Source organism: Rhea americana, unplaced genomic scaffold, assembly GCF_003343005.1.
Source record: "Rhea americana isolate MKP2758 unplaced genomic scaffold, rheAme1 scaffold_64, whole genome shotgun sequence".
In the NCBI taxonomy this organism is placed as follows: domain Eukaryota; kingdom Metazoa; phylum Chordata; class Aves; order Rheiformes; family Rheidae; genus Rhea; species Rhea americana.
Genome location: NW_028186801.1, coordinates 1336677 through 1349354, shown reverse-complemented (window position 1 = coordinate 1349354; position 12678 = coordinate 1336677). Strand labels below are relative to the sequence as shown.

Here is a 12678-nt window from a genome sequence, read left to right as displayed (position 1 = left end):
CTGGTGGGGTGGCTGCAGCCACACGTACCTCCACAGGCCATGCTTCAACCTGCCCTGTGAAGGCCAAGGAAGCTGCTTGCTCTTTTAAAAGGACTTTCTATGGTGGAGATCACCGTTTGAGATGCCTCCTCACAGCAGTCGCTGCTTTTGGGAGGTGTGGGTGGGCTCCTGATGACTGGAAAGCAGGTTGCTTGGTTTGTTTTACTTGGGAAGAAGCCTGCCCTCTGCACCCTCATGACAGTGTGATTAGAGTCCCCTCCCTTATGCTTCCCGTGAGCCATCTCTACATGAAATCAGATGTTTTTTCTCTGAAAGCAGTGTTTACAGGCAAAAACTTGCATTTGGATTTTAGACATCTTATGCTGCTGAATGGGGACCAGTGGAATTGCACCTACTGATTTCAGGCTAAATTTATGTGCAATAACTTACAAACTTAGCCCCATATTCACATTGCCTGCATTCCTACATACTACTGAAATGCTTCTAGATAGTGAAACCGAAGTTGTTTTTTGGAACCAGTGTAGCCTTAAATTAGAGCTCCAGGCGGACTAACTCAAGGCATTACTCCAGTCTGGGCTGAGCGTTTATTCACCAGTTGCTGCTGAAAAGCTGACAGTAACCACGTGAAAGCACTTCAGCACAAGTTACTTGTTTCTTTCGACAAATTTGATGTCTTTATAGTTGCAAGTTTTCATTTTCCTTTATTTTTTACCTTTTTGTGGTTAAATAACTAGTTGAGATGCAGTGTAGTTCAGAGCTGTGAGTTACTGCTGTGACTCCCTCTAGGAAAGCCCTTGATTTTTACTGGCTTAAATCACTACTGATCATTTCATCTGATCATTGTTCTTTCTAGAATTGAAAGCTCTTGTTTATAGCAAAATGAACCGTGTGCTACCTGCCAATTTTCGTCAGCACAAATTGCACCCACCCTCTCTGCTGATGTGACTATTTTTAAATCGCTTACAGTAGCTACAGCAAATAATGGGAAGCAGTTTGATCTGCTTAGGCTGTTAAGACTCTGCATGCGTGTYGAGAGCATGATTTTGTTGCTAGCTTAGGGCTGCTCAGCGTTTTACGGTGCCTTTCCTAAGAACAGCAAGCGCTTCCCTCACGAAACAAGGCTGTGGAGAGCTGACAACGCCACCACGTTCGTGTGTCCAGCTGCTGGGGCCCCGATACTGCCCTTGGGCTGGAGCAGCCCAAGTTGGGGAGCACTCTGCTGTGGGGCCATGTGAGCCAGCCCTCTGCCCCCCGCTGCCCCCAGGTTGTGGGCAGCCCAACCAGGAGCCCAAGTCTGGACTCCAAACTGATCTTTTTCTCTTCCCTACAATGATTTGCGAGGCAGCTGTGAACAGACATCTTCAAGTGTTTGTGGTTGGACTGTTTGTTGCTAAGTGCTGCCAGACAAGCAGACCTTGTATCTAGCACTGGTGTGGAATACATCAATATGTGTTTTCCTTTTTCTAGCTTTCTTATCCTCAGAACCAATAACCAGAGTACACCTGCTTGTATTTTCAAATTATTAGCACTCCAATTTTAAGTGCTGTACTTTGTACACTGCATTTCCTGAGATGCTCCAATTGATGCTCTGTTTGGTTGCTCAGAGGCAAGTTGAGGTGTAAAGCGTCAAAGATGAGGTCAGGGGTGAATTCCCTCGGGGAGGAGGAGGAGAAACCTTGTCTGGATCATTTGACAGGCACAGGGCGTCTGAAGAGAGAACTCAGCTCACGTGGTTATGCTGCTGCAAACCTACCCACACTTAGAAATAAAAATCATGAATGTTGTAGCAATATTACATGACTGTAAGAAGGAAAGATAAATGAAAATACCATCTGTTGAGCTAAACTGCAGAATTGCTTGCAGAGGTTTCTGAAATGAATTGATTTTGTATTATATTTCAGGTATGGAGAATATGTTGAAGCTGATTTATGTTCTTTCAGCATAAGAATGTTTGTGTATACATGTATGAATGTGTTTAGGTAGTCTGAATTTATTGTTTTTTCGTTTTATCATTCTTTTAAATTTGAATTTAAAAAGTAGTTGTTTCCTCAGTTTTGAGACACATTGACTATCTGAGATGACAACATTTGGTCATGAAGGTCAGAATGACAGAACCTGCAGTATAACTGTATTTAAAATAGTTTTTACATACTACTACATGGTAGTGATTTGCAAGAACATAACCAACCAGAGAATTTGTACCCCAAAGGACCCTCGGTTTCTGTCCTGAATATAATTTTTGTTTTAGGTAGTGCATACTTAATGCTGAAAATGATAGTAGGATCTTAGCTTGAATAAAAGCTTGTGATGACTCACTGCTTAATTATACCAATTGATTTTGAGTTGCTCTAGGAGGTGTATCAACTTTTTTCCATTTTGTAGTAGCCCTCCTCCTTTTTAGAACGTCAGGGTTGCAGCTGCTTATTTGTATTTTTTTAATCCTAGGACATATTTGTTAGCTGGCAATCAGTCACAGAGCTAGGCATGAGCCTTTGGATAGAGTGGAAGAGTAGGAGGTGAAGGAAGTTGTCCTGGCAAGTGTGTGGTTGGCAAAAAAGAATACCTATGTGAGGGTCATCAGTACGAGTAGTTGGCCTGGTGGTTCCTGCTGAGGTAGCCTGGGCCATGCACTTGCTTGCTGTTGCTGTCTCCCACCCCAAGTGTGTGCTGGTTCTCAGTTACTGTTCCTGTTTTAAGCTGTTGGCTTTTCTCCCTCTGTGTGAACTCTACAAGCTCTTGGCTCATATTTTGATCAGTCTGTCTGTCCTTCCTGATATCCACATTGTTCTTTAATGACCCATACAAAATGCTCTTTGTGTATTATTTTGACTCATACATATTTTTCTAATCAGGCTTTTGGCTTGCAATGCTTCACTACCTCAGACTGCAGTTGTAGAAGTTCTTTGAAACTCAGCCTGAAACTGCTTTCACATAGTTGATTGCTACTTTTATTGTAGCATTCCCAGTCTTGAAAGTATCTCCATGAATTCACTCTCTGCTTTTTTTTCCCCTCAAAGGTATCAGACTGCTTCTGAAGCTAGATAGTGTTTCCGATCTCATCTTTTTGTTTAACTAACTTCTGTTGGATAAGATTGATGCAGAAACTAAACCTCCAGCTTCCACTGCCAAATCACCTGGGTCCTAACCCCTGGCCTGAGCTCTTTCCCTCCTCATCTATGCTGCTTTTCTCAAGGGTTGATTTCCCCCAGATTCTTGCAGGGCAGCATATCTGCCACTGAACAGGCTGGAGAGGCGTTCCTGTGGGAGTCTGTWACATGCTGGACATACCCTCCCCCCACAAAGTAAGGGCTTTATAAGGGCTTGAACCTAGATCTCAACTGGCTCCTCTTTATGGCAGAGCAAAGCTAGGCATCAGCTTTACAGAAGAAAGTGAGTGAGTGAGTGAGTGACCAGGACTTGTTGGCAGCACACTGGTGACCAGCTCTTCCAGATACTCAAGAAACTTAAGTTCAGATAGAAAAATGTTATACTGATCATGCTAAATAGCATGTATTCATAGAAAAATAAGGAAAGTTGGCTTAAATTGGGTAGCTTAGGTCATGTTTCAGGCTTCAGCACCTCATCTTCACGTAAACCCTTTGTGTTGGTCTAGTCCTGGGACTCTGGTTGAGGTGATTTGCATTTGCTTCAGAAGTGAAGTGTCAGGTATTACCAGATCACACCTAGCATTTTCCTGTAGGACTGTGCTCCTGCCCCTGAAACTAGGCAAGCACTTACGAGTTCTCCCTTGCATGGAAAAGTATTTCCTCTTACTTGTAGGCCTTTAGAATTTAAGAGTTGCTACTAATGAACAGTTGTGTTAGCAGATGGGAAGACACCGACTACTATAGCTTTTGGCATAACTGGTATTTTCACAAATAGTAAATGTGCACCACACTGGCAAGCTTAATTGGTGTCATTCCTTGCCCATTCTACTTGAATTCAAGTCACGTTAGCTACTGGAACACTCAAAGCATAATTCTGTTCTGCTCTCCATTGTTAATTATACATAATTTTGTCAGTGTGTAGGTAGATGAAGTCCTCCAACTGAAACAGCTGAAAGCCTCTAAAGACYTCAGAAAACTGTTATAGTACAACCAAAAAAGGTCAAAAGCATCTCTAAGTCAATTGCCRAGTAGCAATGATATTAGTCTGCAGTTAGCATATAGCAATACCATCTCAGGATAAGTGAGTCCTGTGTATAGCAGGACCTCAACACCTGGAGGGATGCAATCCAACAAAGAATTATAGTCAGAGTGACTTGCTTTCTCTGTTCTGAAGAAATCTGTTGTAGAGACAGCTGGTCGTTAAACACATAGCTCCTAAAAATCCCTTTCAGAACTGTGCCCCTGCCTGGACAGCTGGATTAAGACTGACAYCTTTCACAGAGTGAGCAGTATCCCTTCTATGCGGTGAGCAAGCAAACCTTGCACATGCACGTAGTAGGGTGATGGTAGAAAATGGTTATTCATTCACTTCCAAGTGCTGTGAGCAGTGTACACAAGTTCACTTTCAGTCATGCTGGGTTCAGTCTGCACARAGCTTTCAGCAAAGTGCTACACCAGCTCCGTATCATTGCATCTCTTCCACCCATAGCACCCCAGGAACCTCCTTACATCTCTCAGCCCATGTTTGAATCTAGCCCACATCTCCTCTACTTATTATAGTTGACAAAGCATGTAACACTTTTTAGGATACATCAACAAACAAAGCTTTATTGAATTGATACATAGTATTAAAAGTGTTAGTGTGGTACACAAAGAAAAGAGAGGAAAAGCAGTGGTGTGGATTTTTTTTTTTTTAATGTCTGCTAAAAATTTGGCCCAAATACTATAGCAAACTAGTATCCATTTCACAGTCGTTAGTAACATTTAGGAAACCTCTCTTGCAGAAGAGTCTCTGAAGAGCCATAACAGGTCTTAAGTTGTGCTCCCTCACTGAGCATGAACAAGGGCACCTGCTCCTTGACCATATCCAAATCCTTTGGGGCCRAAGTTCTTTGCATAACAACCTGCAAGAAATATGAACTTGTAGTAACCAAGGCTTCTGACTCATTTAAGCACTTCTACATGAAGCCACTCAACTACTTCACTTTAGGCACCAGAGCATCAGAATCCAAAGCCATGCTCAAAAACAAGCATTTAAGTTGTGCARCAGCCATGCCTAAACTTGATGCACCATGTCTGTTCTTTCAGCATACTTCCTAGCCTACTCTGCCTAGTGTAGGCTGTAAGCAATTCACAGATCACTCCCAGGATAGATATCCCTGAAAACACATGCTGTCATGAAATAAGTGTTGACCAAGTTTATATCCATGACATCATGCAAGGCAAGATGACTGCTGGTTAGTCTCCTGCTCTGCAATTTGCACTTTGATCCACTCAGGGCACAGGATACTGTTACATAATTCAGTACGTCAAGTTTTATCTGCTGCAGATGTAAGCTACATTAATAGCTTCAGTACTATTTCATTTCCTCAGCACTGCTGCTAGGATTTATATATTTCTATCTTGACAGGAGCTGAAAAGTCTCCTTTTACCAGGAGAAAATTCARCATCTGGCCTTATCTCACATACACACATACTCCCTACCTTGAACCATAAACAACTGATCATTTCTTTCCTCACCTTTACAATAGATTTCTCCTTCTTTTTCAGTCAGGGTTGTAGATTCTAGGCTCTTTCCACACTTAGCACATCGGAAGCAGTTTTTATGCCATGGCTAAGGAAAAACAAAAGAATTTAAGCACACAGAATCCCTAAATGTGTTTGTTTTAAAAACAGTTAAGAGATGCCTGCATCATATAGCTGACTGATGCAATGAAAATTTAAGCGTATCAGTAGCAGGTTAGAGCTTCTGTATTTTTTGAGATGGCACACAGCTCCAAATTCCAGGTAGCATCCTATTCAGGAAGTATTTTGAGAGGTTTGGATTCTCTAATAAATTTAGAGCAAATCTCAGCTATCAGTATGAAGTCAGTCAGGTTTACGTGGTATTTTCAGTCAACTCCTCCTTTTCACCCAAACCTTCAACCAATTTTGTAAGCTGCCCACTACGAGATTGTTCCCTCTCCTGGGGAGGGTGCTCCCGTACTTCGATTGAAGATACTGAAGCTTCATCTCTGAAATCCAAGGTGAGCACTCTTCACCCAAATTCCATTTCAGGTGTTCCTCCTTTGAAGAAGATGAAGGCTAGATTGATTTGACCGTTTCCAGCATTGAGAAATGCTGTTTTAAGGTAGCTACACCACAGTTCGTTCCCTGCTGCGTTCTGGATAGCTTACCTCCAGCAAAGCCAGGTAATATGTGTTAGTCACTTTAAAGTCCATCTAGCAGTTAAAAAGGCACACTTYCTTACCTTCCCAGCACCTATTACTTTCTCAGCTGCATAAACAGAATCACCACATCTAGAGCATTTCTCTGAACCTCCAAATTTCTGAGCAAATTTTGAAGTATTTGGATTTGTCGTGGGTCGGTGGGGAGAGGGTGTGCTGAAAGAAACAAGATATTTATGTTTTCTACTCTTCTAATAAGAGATCTTTGGCTCTCCTTAACAGTAAGGTGGCAGCATCCAACACAGCACAGACAAAAAGCTCTTTCAAAATCAGAGAGACTGTCACCAGTACGGCTATCTGATTACACTTGGTAGGAACWGAGGAAGCAAAGGCCATGCTCCAAAGGGTAATAACTTCTGAAAAAAGCTACTTTGAGGGGCCTTCTCCTTTTCACCTTCTAGAGAAGAGAATTTCAAGACATGTATGAAGAGATTGTATTTATCAGACARTAAGTTAAAGGTAATTCTATTGAACTTCTCTTAGTTGCTCATACTTAGCAGCATATTTACTGAACTGATCACTGAACCTAATGGATTGACCTATTTGTCATTTCCAGACATGTTCCAGCTGGAGAGTATGTCATATGTAAATCAAGTAATAGTCTGGGAACTTGCATGGGGCAAGTCTGAGGCATACCTCTGTTTTTTTTTGGGGGGGGGGGGGGTGCTTTGCTTTACAGACAACTTAATCAGACTAGGAATGTTTGCTATTTAATAGGCCATTCATTTTTGGCTATAACTGAGCACAAATGGCTCTTCCATTTACCAGTTACACATTTGATCTTCCTGTAGCCTCAGGTCCTCAACTCTTTAAATCCAGCCTTGCCAGAACCAAAGAGCTACCATTTGCTTCTTATTTAGGAGAGTGCCCTAAGAACAACACTCACTTTTGCATCCTATGGACTTCTGCAGAACCATCAGCAATTTAATAATCTAGGCCTGCTGTGACTCAGTTCTGGCATCCTCAGCTGCAGTAACTCCTACTCATATAGTGCCTACTTACATACTTCCAAGCAGAAGTTTTGTGCATTTTATGTTAAAGACCCTGCATCTTGTTACACTGGGGTATTTTGGGGTGTTTGTATTCCAGACAACATAAATTTAACAAAATTCAGCCTGAAATACTATGAAAGYTGTAGGAGAGGACAAGGGCCACACACATTCCAACTCAGTTAACTTACCTCTCATGCTTGATACCTAGTCTCTCTCCCCTGTCCATGTTCAGTGTGCCTGCCCCTTGGCCATATCCATAACCTTTTGGGCCATACTTTTTTCCATAACAAGATTTGCAATAAACTTCAGCATCATGAATTGCTACAGTTGTGCTGTCCAAGTTTTTCCGGCAGACCACTGAAGGGAGAAAGAAGGGGGGGTTAAATTGCCTTGAGGAACCATCTCCATCAGCAGATGTTACAGTTTCTCATTTGGTATTTTGATTTACATTATAGGTTTCCTTCTCCAYTAATCTTCCTATCAGGCTCTAGAACTGCTAAAGAGTAGAGGGGGCAGGTTATTTTTTGAATTAGTGAATTATGCTTATCCCTACAAAGGGTCTCTATTCCCTCCCACCTTTTCATGATCATGACATTTAAAGCCTGGAAACTTGCTGCAGCTTGATGAATGTGACTGCTCAGAAAATCCAAATAATGCAGTCAGTTTCCTTTGATTGTTGCCATAGTTTGAAGCAAAAGTTTATTAGCACAGAAGAGTCCCTGCCCTGTACTTCTGGCTGGGGTGGAGCAGGGACAAGGAAAACCCCAAAGTCCTTTCCCAGTGCTGGTTTTGGGCAAAGTTGGTACTGTTTCACAGCTATACCACAGGGGCCTTGCTTGCTTAGCATTCATAAATTGTCCTTCAGAGCAGCACAGGCATCCCGCTCAAGGTTAGAGTAGCRAGCGGAACTATTTCCTGTTTTTGAAGCTTCTTTCAAAGTTGAGGTGCCTTTTCAGTCCATAACAAAGAACCYGTACTGAATATCTGATTATACCACTTGAAGATTTTTAGTAGATAAAAATCTTCAAAATAGAAATTTAGAGMTAATAAATGCAAAAAGCAGAGGTCTCTTTCTATAAGACAAATAGGCAATAAGTAATCGAACTAATGCATGTTTGTTAAGTCTACGGACTCGAACCCCCACAGAACTATGTACTAAGCAAAAGCAAATACTTAAACACTAGAGCCATCGTTTGACTATCAGTTCCAGGTTTCTTTTAACAGGAATTCCCACAAAACACTGAATATAAGGCAGCTGAGACACTTTAATGACTGCTGTAGAGCTAAGGAAAAGAAACATAGGTGCAGCTAGACTCACATGCTGTTGCAGTTTGCTGATGTTATACTACAGATTAGAAACCAGTTTGCCAGTAATCGCAGCTGTGGCTTTATATAAAGAAGGCTGAATCCTAGTCCTGTCTGTAGATATTAAATGCCAGCAAGTAAGAAAACAATACTTCATGTTTGTAATAAGGTAAAATTCTTTTATATTGTCAGGCAGGCTGTTTGTTTGCAAAGTACTAGCCTAGAATTTATAAAGTGACCCTTTGTTTCTTTCATCTAATCAAAAACCTTTTCAGCAGAAAAAGCTATTTTCAATGCYTCACTGGATTTGTTGGTTGGACTGGAAAATAATGCTTTGGACTCCTTTCATCTGAAATAAACCACAGGCCCCTGTGCCAAGAAAGTCTATGCTTTTGGCTGTGCTAAAACATTGACAATTCAACTGTGCTACAAGCATGCTAGCATCCCAGGCAGCATGGGAGTAGATTAAACATTCCTTCAGAGAAAGGGTTTTATAACTCTGCTCTCAGTCTTAGTGTGCCGAGACTTCAGGCAGACGCTCATCTGACCTGAACTTGGTGCATCAGTGCAAACTTGGCTCTGTCACTGTATTTGCTCCTCTGCATGAGGAATAGTTATGCTTAGTTCTGATCCTAAAATACCTGCCTCACCTATATAGAGGAGAGGGCCAGGATGGGGTGAGAAAGGGAGGAAGAGAAACAGGGCCGGGGGGGTGGGGGGGGGGAAGCCACATTCTCCTTAATAGAATGTGTTTGTCAGATGTCTGGCACTGAAGAGGCAGGATAACATTTGTTCAGGTGTACACAGCACCAGCAGGCCTAGAAAGCTGGAAGTAAGATGTGAGTCAAGCCTGACAGGTGAGGGACAAACATGTCACTGGCCAATACTGTCCCTATGCATCACAGATCCCCACCGAGGCTTGGGTTTGGAGCCCTGGAAACCTTCTGAAGATGATCAGAAGGATGATCAGAGGGCTGGAGCGGAACAGCTGTGAGAGCTGGGCCTCTTCAGCCTAGAGAAGAGAAGACTGAGGGGGGGGAAAATCTTATCAGTGTGTACAAGTACCTGAAGGGAGAGTGTCAAGGGGACAGGGACAAACTCTTTTCAGTTGTCCCATGTGACAGGACAAGAGGCAATGGACAGAAACTGAAGCACAGGAAGTTCTGCCTGACCATGAGGGGGAATTTGTTCACTATGAGAGTGACGGAGCACTGGCACAGGTTGCCCAGAGAGGTTGTGGAGTCTCCTTCTCTGGAGATACTCAAGGCCCGCCTGGATGCAACCCTGTCTAACATGCTCTAGGTGACCCTGCTGAGCGGGGAGGTTGGACTAGATGATCTCCAGAGGTCCCTTCCAACCTTACTGATTTTATGATTCTATAAGAGCACCTTGCCATGGYGACTCCTGCACTAGGGCCTATGAGGTTTCAAGGCCATGCAGCAAAAGCACAAGAGGACTTACTGCAGAGGAAGCAGCACCTGTGGAAGCTTCTCCCATCACACTGCACCTCTTCAGCATGGTAGACAGTTCGGCCGCAGGCACCACACTTGTTTCCACCTCCCCAGTTCGGCATGCTGTCCCTGCAGACTGAGCCAGGCTGGAAAGGTAGGAATTTGTTAACTGCAGCTCTGCTCATGGTTTTAGGTTAAAGAATTAGTGTTACAGGTTCCTTTAAACAAGATCTGCTGAGTTCAGCTATCAGACAACAAGTTTCCAACTATTTAAATATTTGACCTTCCATAATACGAAAAGCTTGTCCGATTAGAGCAACCTCTCGTCCCGTTAGATCCCCAGCCAGGCTTACGGGCTTCAGCAGACCCTCTGCAGCTATTTGCAAAAGCAGACAGACTTCCAAGGGGAAGAGGGGTCACTGCTGCTTAACAGCAAGAGAAACAAAGATACCGTCTTCACCAGACACATATTCCAGTCCCCGTTCAGGATTTTGAAAGTTACATTAATTGGATATGCACAAATTACAGTTCCATGCACAAGGGCTTTACTGTACCTTGAGCAACCCCCCTGYCCCCCCCACCCAGATGGATATAATTTCAGTTTCTATGCTTCATTAGCTCTGGGCCTCTCGGCTGATGGAAGCGCACCAATTGTGCCAACAATGGCATTTTGTTTTACTGCCGCGTCTATCATTCAGAGCGCAGCACAAGCCAAAGCGCACCTCACCGGAGAGCCATTTATTAGGGCTGTAGGGATATTTCGAACTCCTTTGAGAACATGCCTACACAGCCGTTACATGAGCTATGCCTTCACCAGACAGGTACGGGAACTGAACCCAGATACCCGAGGGACTGCTGCTGCTTTGGAAGAAAGTAAAAATACTTCTCAGGCATCACTTGCAACACACAAGCAACAGGCTAATAAGGAAGGACAGGTACCAGCACTGGTCACATCTAACTACAGCCACAGGAACATCATCCCCTTTGGTTCATCACCAGTGGATGACTGCTCATAAGCACCTGAGCCAGCCTGAGCACCTGAGGAGCTGGAAATGCTCCTGCACCATGCAGCCTGCCATTCAGCAGAGGGAAGCAGTTTGTTTCACCACCCTCTTCCTCCAAGAGCTCTCACCAAAACATCAGACATGCAGAGCCAAGAGGGTGACCACAGTGCAGAGTGAGGCGCCCCGCAGGCAGCACAGCAGCTGCACCTATGAGATGCAACTTGCAAGGCACATCTCAGAGCAGCAGTTTTTGCTAAGCCTGAATTAAATGACCCATCATACTGGCACCGTTAAAGCAAGCTGCCTGCCCAAACAACCCAACTTGTAGCTCAGCAGAGATTCAGGCATGCAAACAGGGCAGCGCAGTTCCCAAGACAGACATACTGCCAAATAACTCCTAAAAGACCTTTGTCCAACAAGGAGCAAACAGCCATTCATGGCATGTGAGAAAATAAGATTAGTTTGTTAACATGAATTGGGGCATCTTAGGTAAATTCCTAAGCAAAGGCTTAGGAAGCTTCTGTGCAGCAACCGAGTAGTGCYGTTTCCAGCACTGACACTAATTACTGAGATATTCCTTTGTTCAATTTTTCTACAGGATTAGCACCGTTACTGCTCCATGGTTTAGAACTAATGCTCCGACCAAGCTCATAAAATTAGTTTTATGACATTTACCACTTTGTCTTTGTCATTCTTGGCACAACCGTAGAGTCTAAAAATTAAGATTCCATTTCTTTTATTCAAGCATTTGGCTGTGGTACTGCACAGCAGCTGACATCAATCATGGCAAACAGCATTCTTAGTTAAGAGGAATATAGGCTGCAAAAAAGCTTCAGAAGAGGAATGCATTAATGGGGTGGAGGAAGAGATTGCTTTCTGTTTGTGCGCTTTCCAAAGCYTAAGCGGTCATCTTCTGTGCTCTTTTGCTCTCACCGTCCTCACCCTCTTGCGTGCATTTAGTCGAGTTTAAAGTATTTTTAAAGTATTTTTRATTACTTCATTATCAAGTGATTGTTTAGTTCCATGCACACTAGAATTGAAGGCTTGGGTTAGACCTGCAGCTTTACCACAGACTGCCTGTGCAATATTGGGCCACACAGACACAGCTCTACCCTTCCCACCCAAGTGTGGCATTAAGTATTAGACTCTGGCAACCATGGGCTGACTCAAGTCCTCTGATAAGCACCTGAAAAGTTCATTAAGTAGAGGGGGGGAAAAAAAACATCACCACCGAAGAGTTGAAGTCAGTACTTCAAGTTCTTGGTCTTCAGGAGACCTCCACAAGAGACGCTGCTATTTATTCCCCCCATGACAGCTCGTGTGGGAGGCGCAGCAATACTTCTTCGGTTATCCAACAGCAAGGGCCACCCCAAGGCAGAGGTGCCCCGAAGCAGACACACCTGGACAACGCGAGGGAGCACGGAGCGGCGGGCAGCAGGCCCGGGCCTCGCCCAGGAGCTTCCCGCCAGCAAGCCCCGACCCCAAGGACCGCGTTAACCTTTCCTCGCTCCCCGAAGGCTTTTCTGGCTCGGCCGGGCAGCCGCCGGGGACGGCACTAAACCCCGGGGGCGCCTCGCCGCCAGCTCCGCCGC

General features: G+C 43.9%; 1 protein-coding gene across 2 annotated transcripts in view; it reads right to left on the bottom strand.

The window, feature by feature from the left end:
- Positions 1-4686: 4686 nt before the first annotated feature.
- CSRP2 (cysteine and glycine rich protein 2) overlaps positions 4687-12678 on the bottom strand; it is an 8372-nt gene continuing 380 nt past the window's right edge. Inside the window, exons 1-6 of one of the 2 annotated variants that reach the window (XM_085320480.1) lie at positions 12315-12671; positions 10093-10228; positions 7515-7683; positions 6358-6490; positions 5628-5721; positions 4687-5011 (exon numbers count right to left, since the gene is read on the bottom strand). In XM_085320480.1, coding sequence (XP_085176606.1) covers positions 4935-5011; positions 5628-5721; positions 6358-6490; positions 7515-7683; positions 10093-10204 — 585 coding nt within the window. In that variant the 5' untranslated portion in view covers positions 10205-10228; positions 12315-12671 and the 3' untranslated portion in view covers positions 4687-4934. Of the gene's footprint in view, positions 5012-5627; positions 5722-6357; positions 6491-7514; positions 7684-10092; positions 10229-12314; positions 12672-12678 lie in introns of those variants that run through there. The other variant, XM_085320481.1, reaches the window with a different exon arrangement.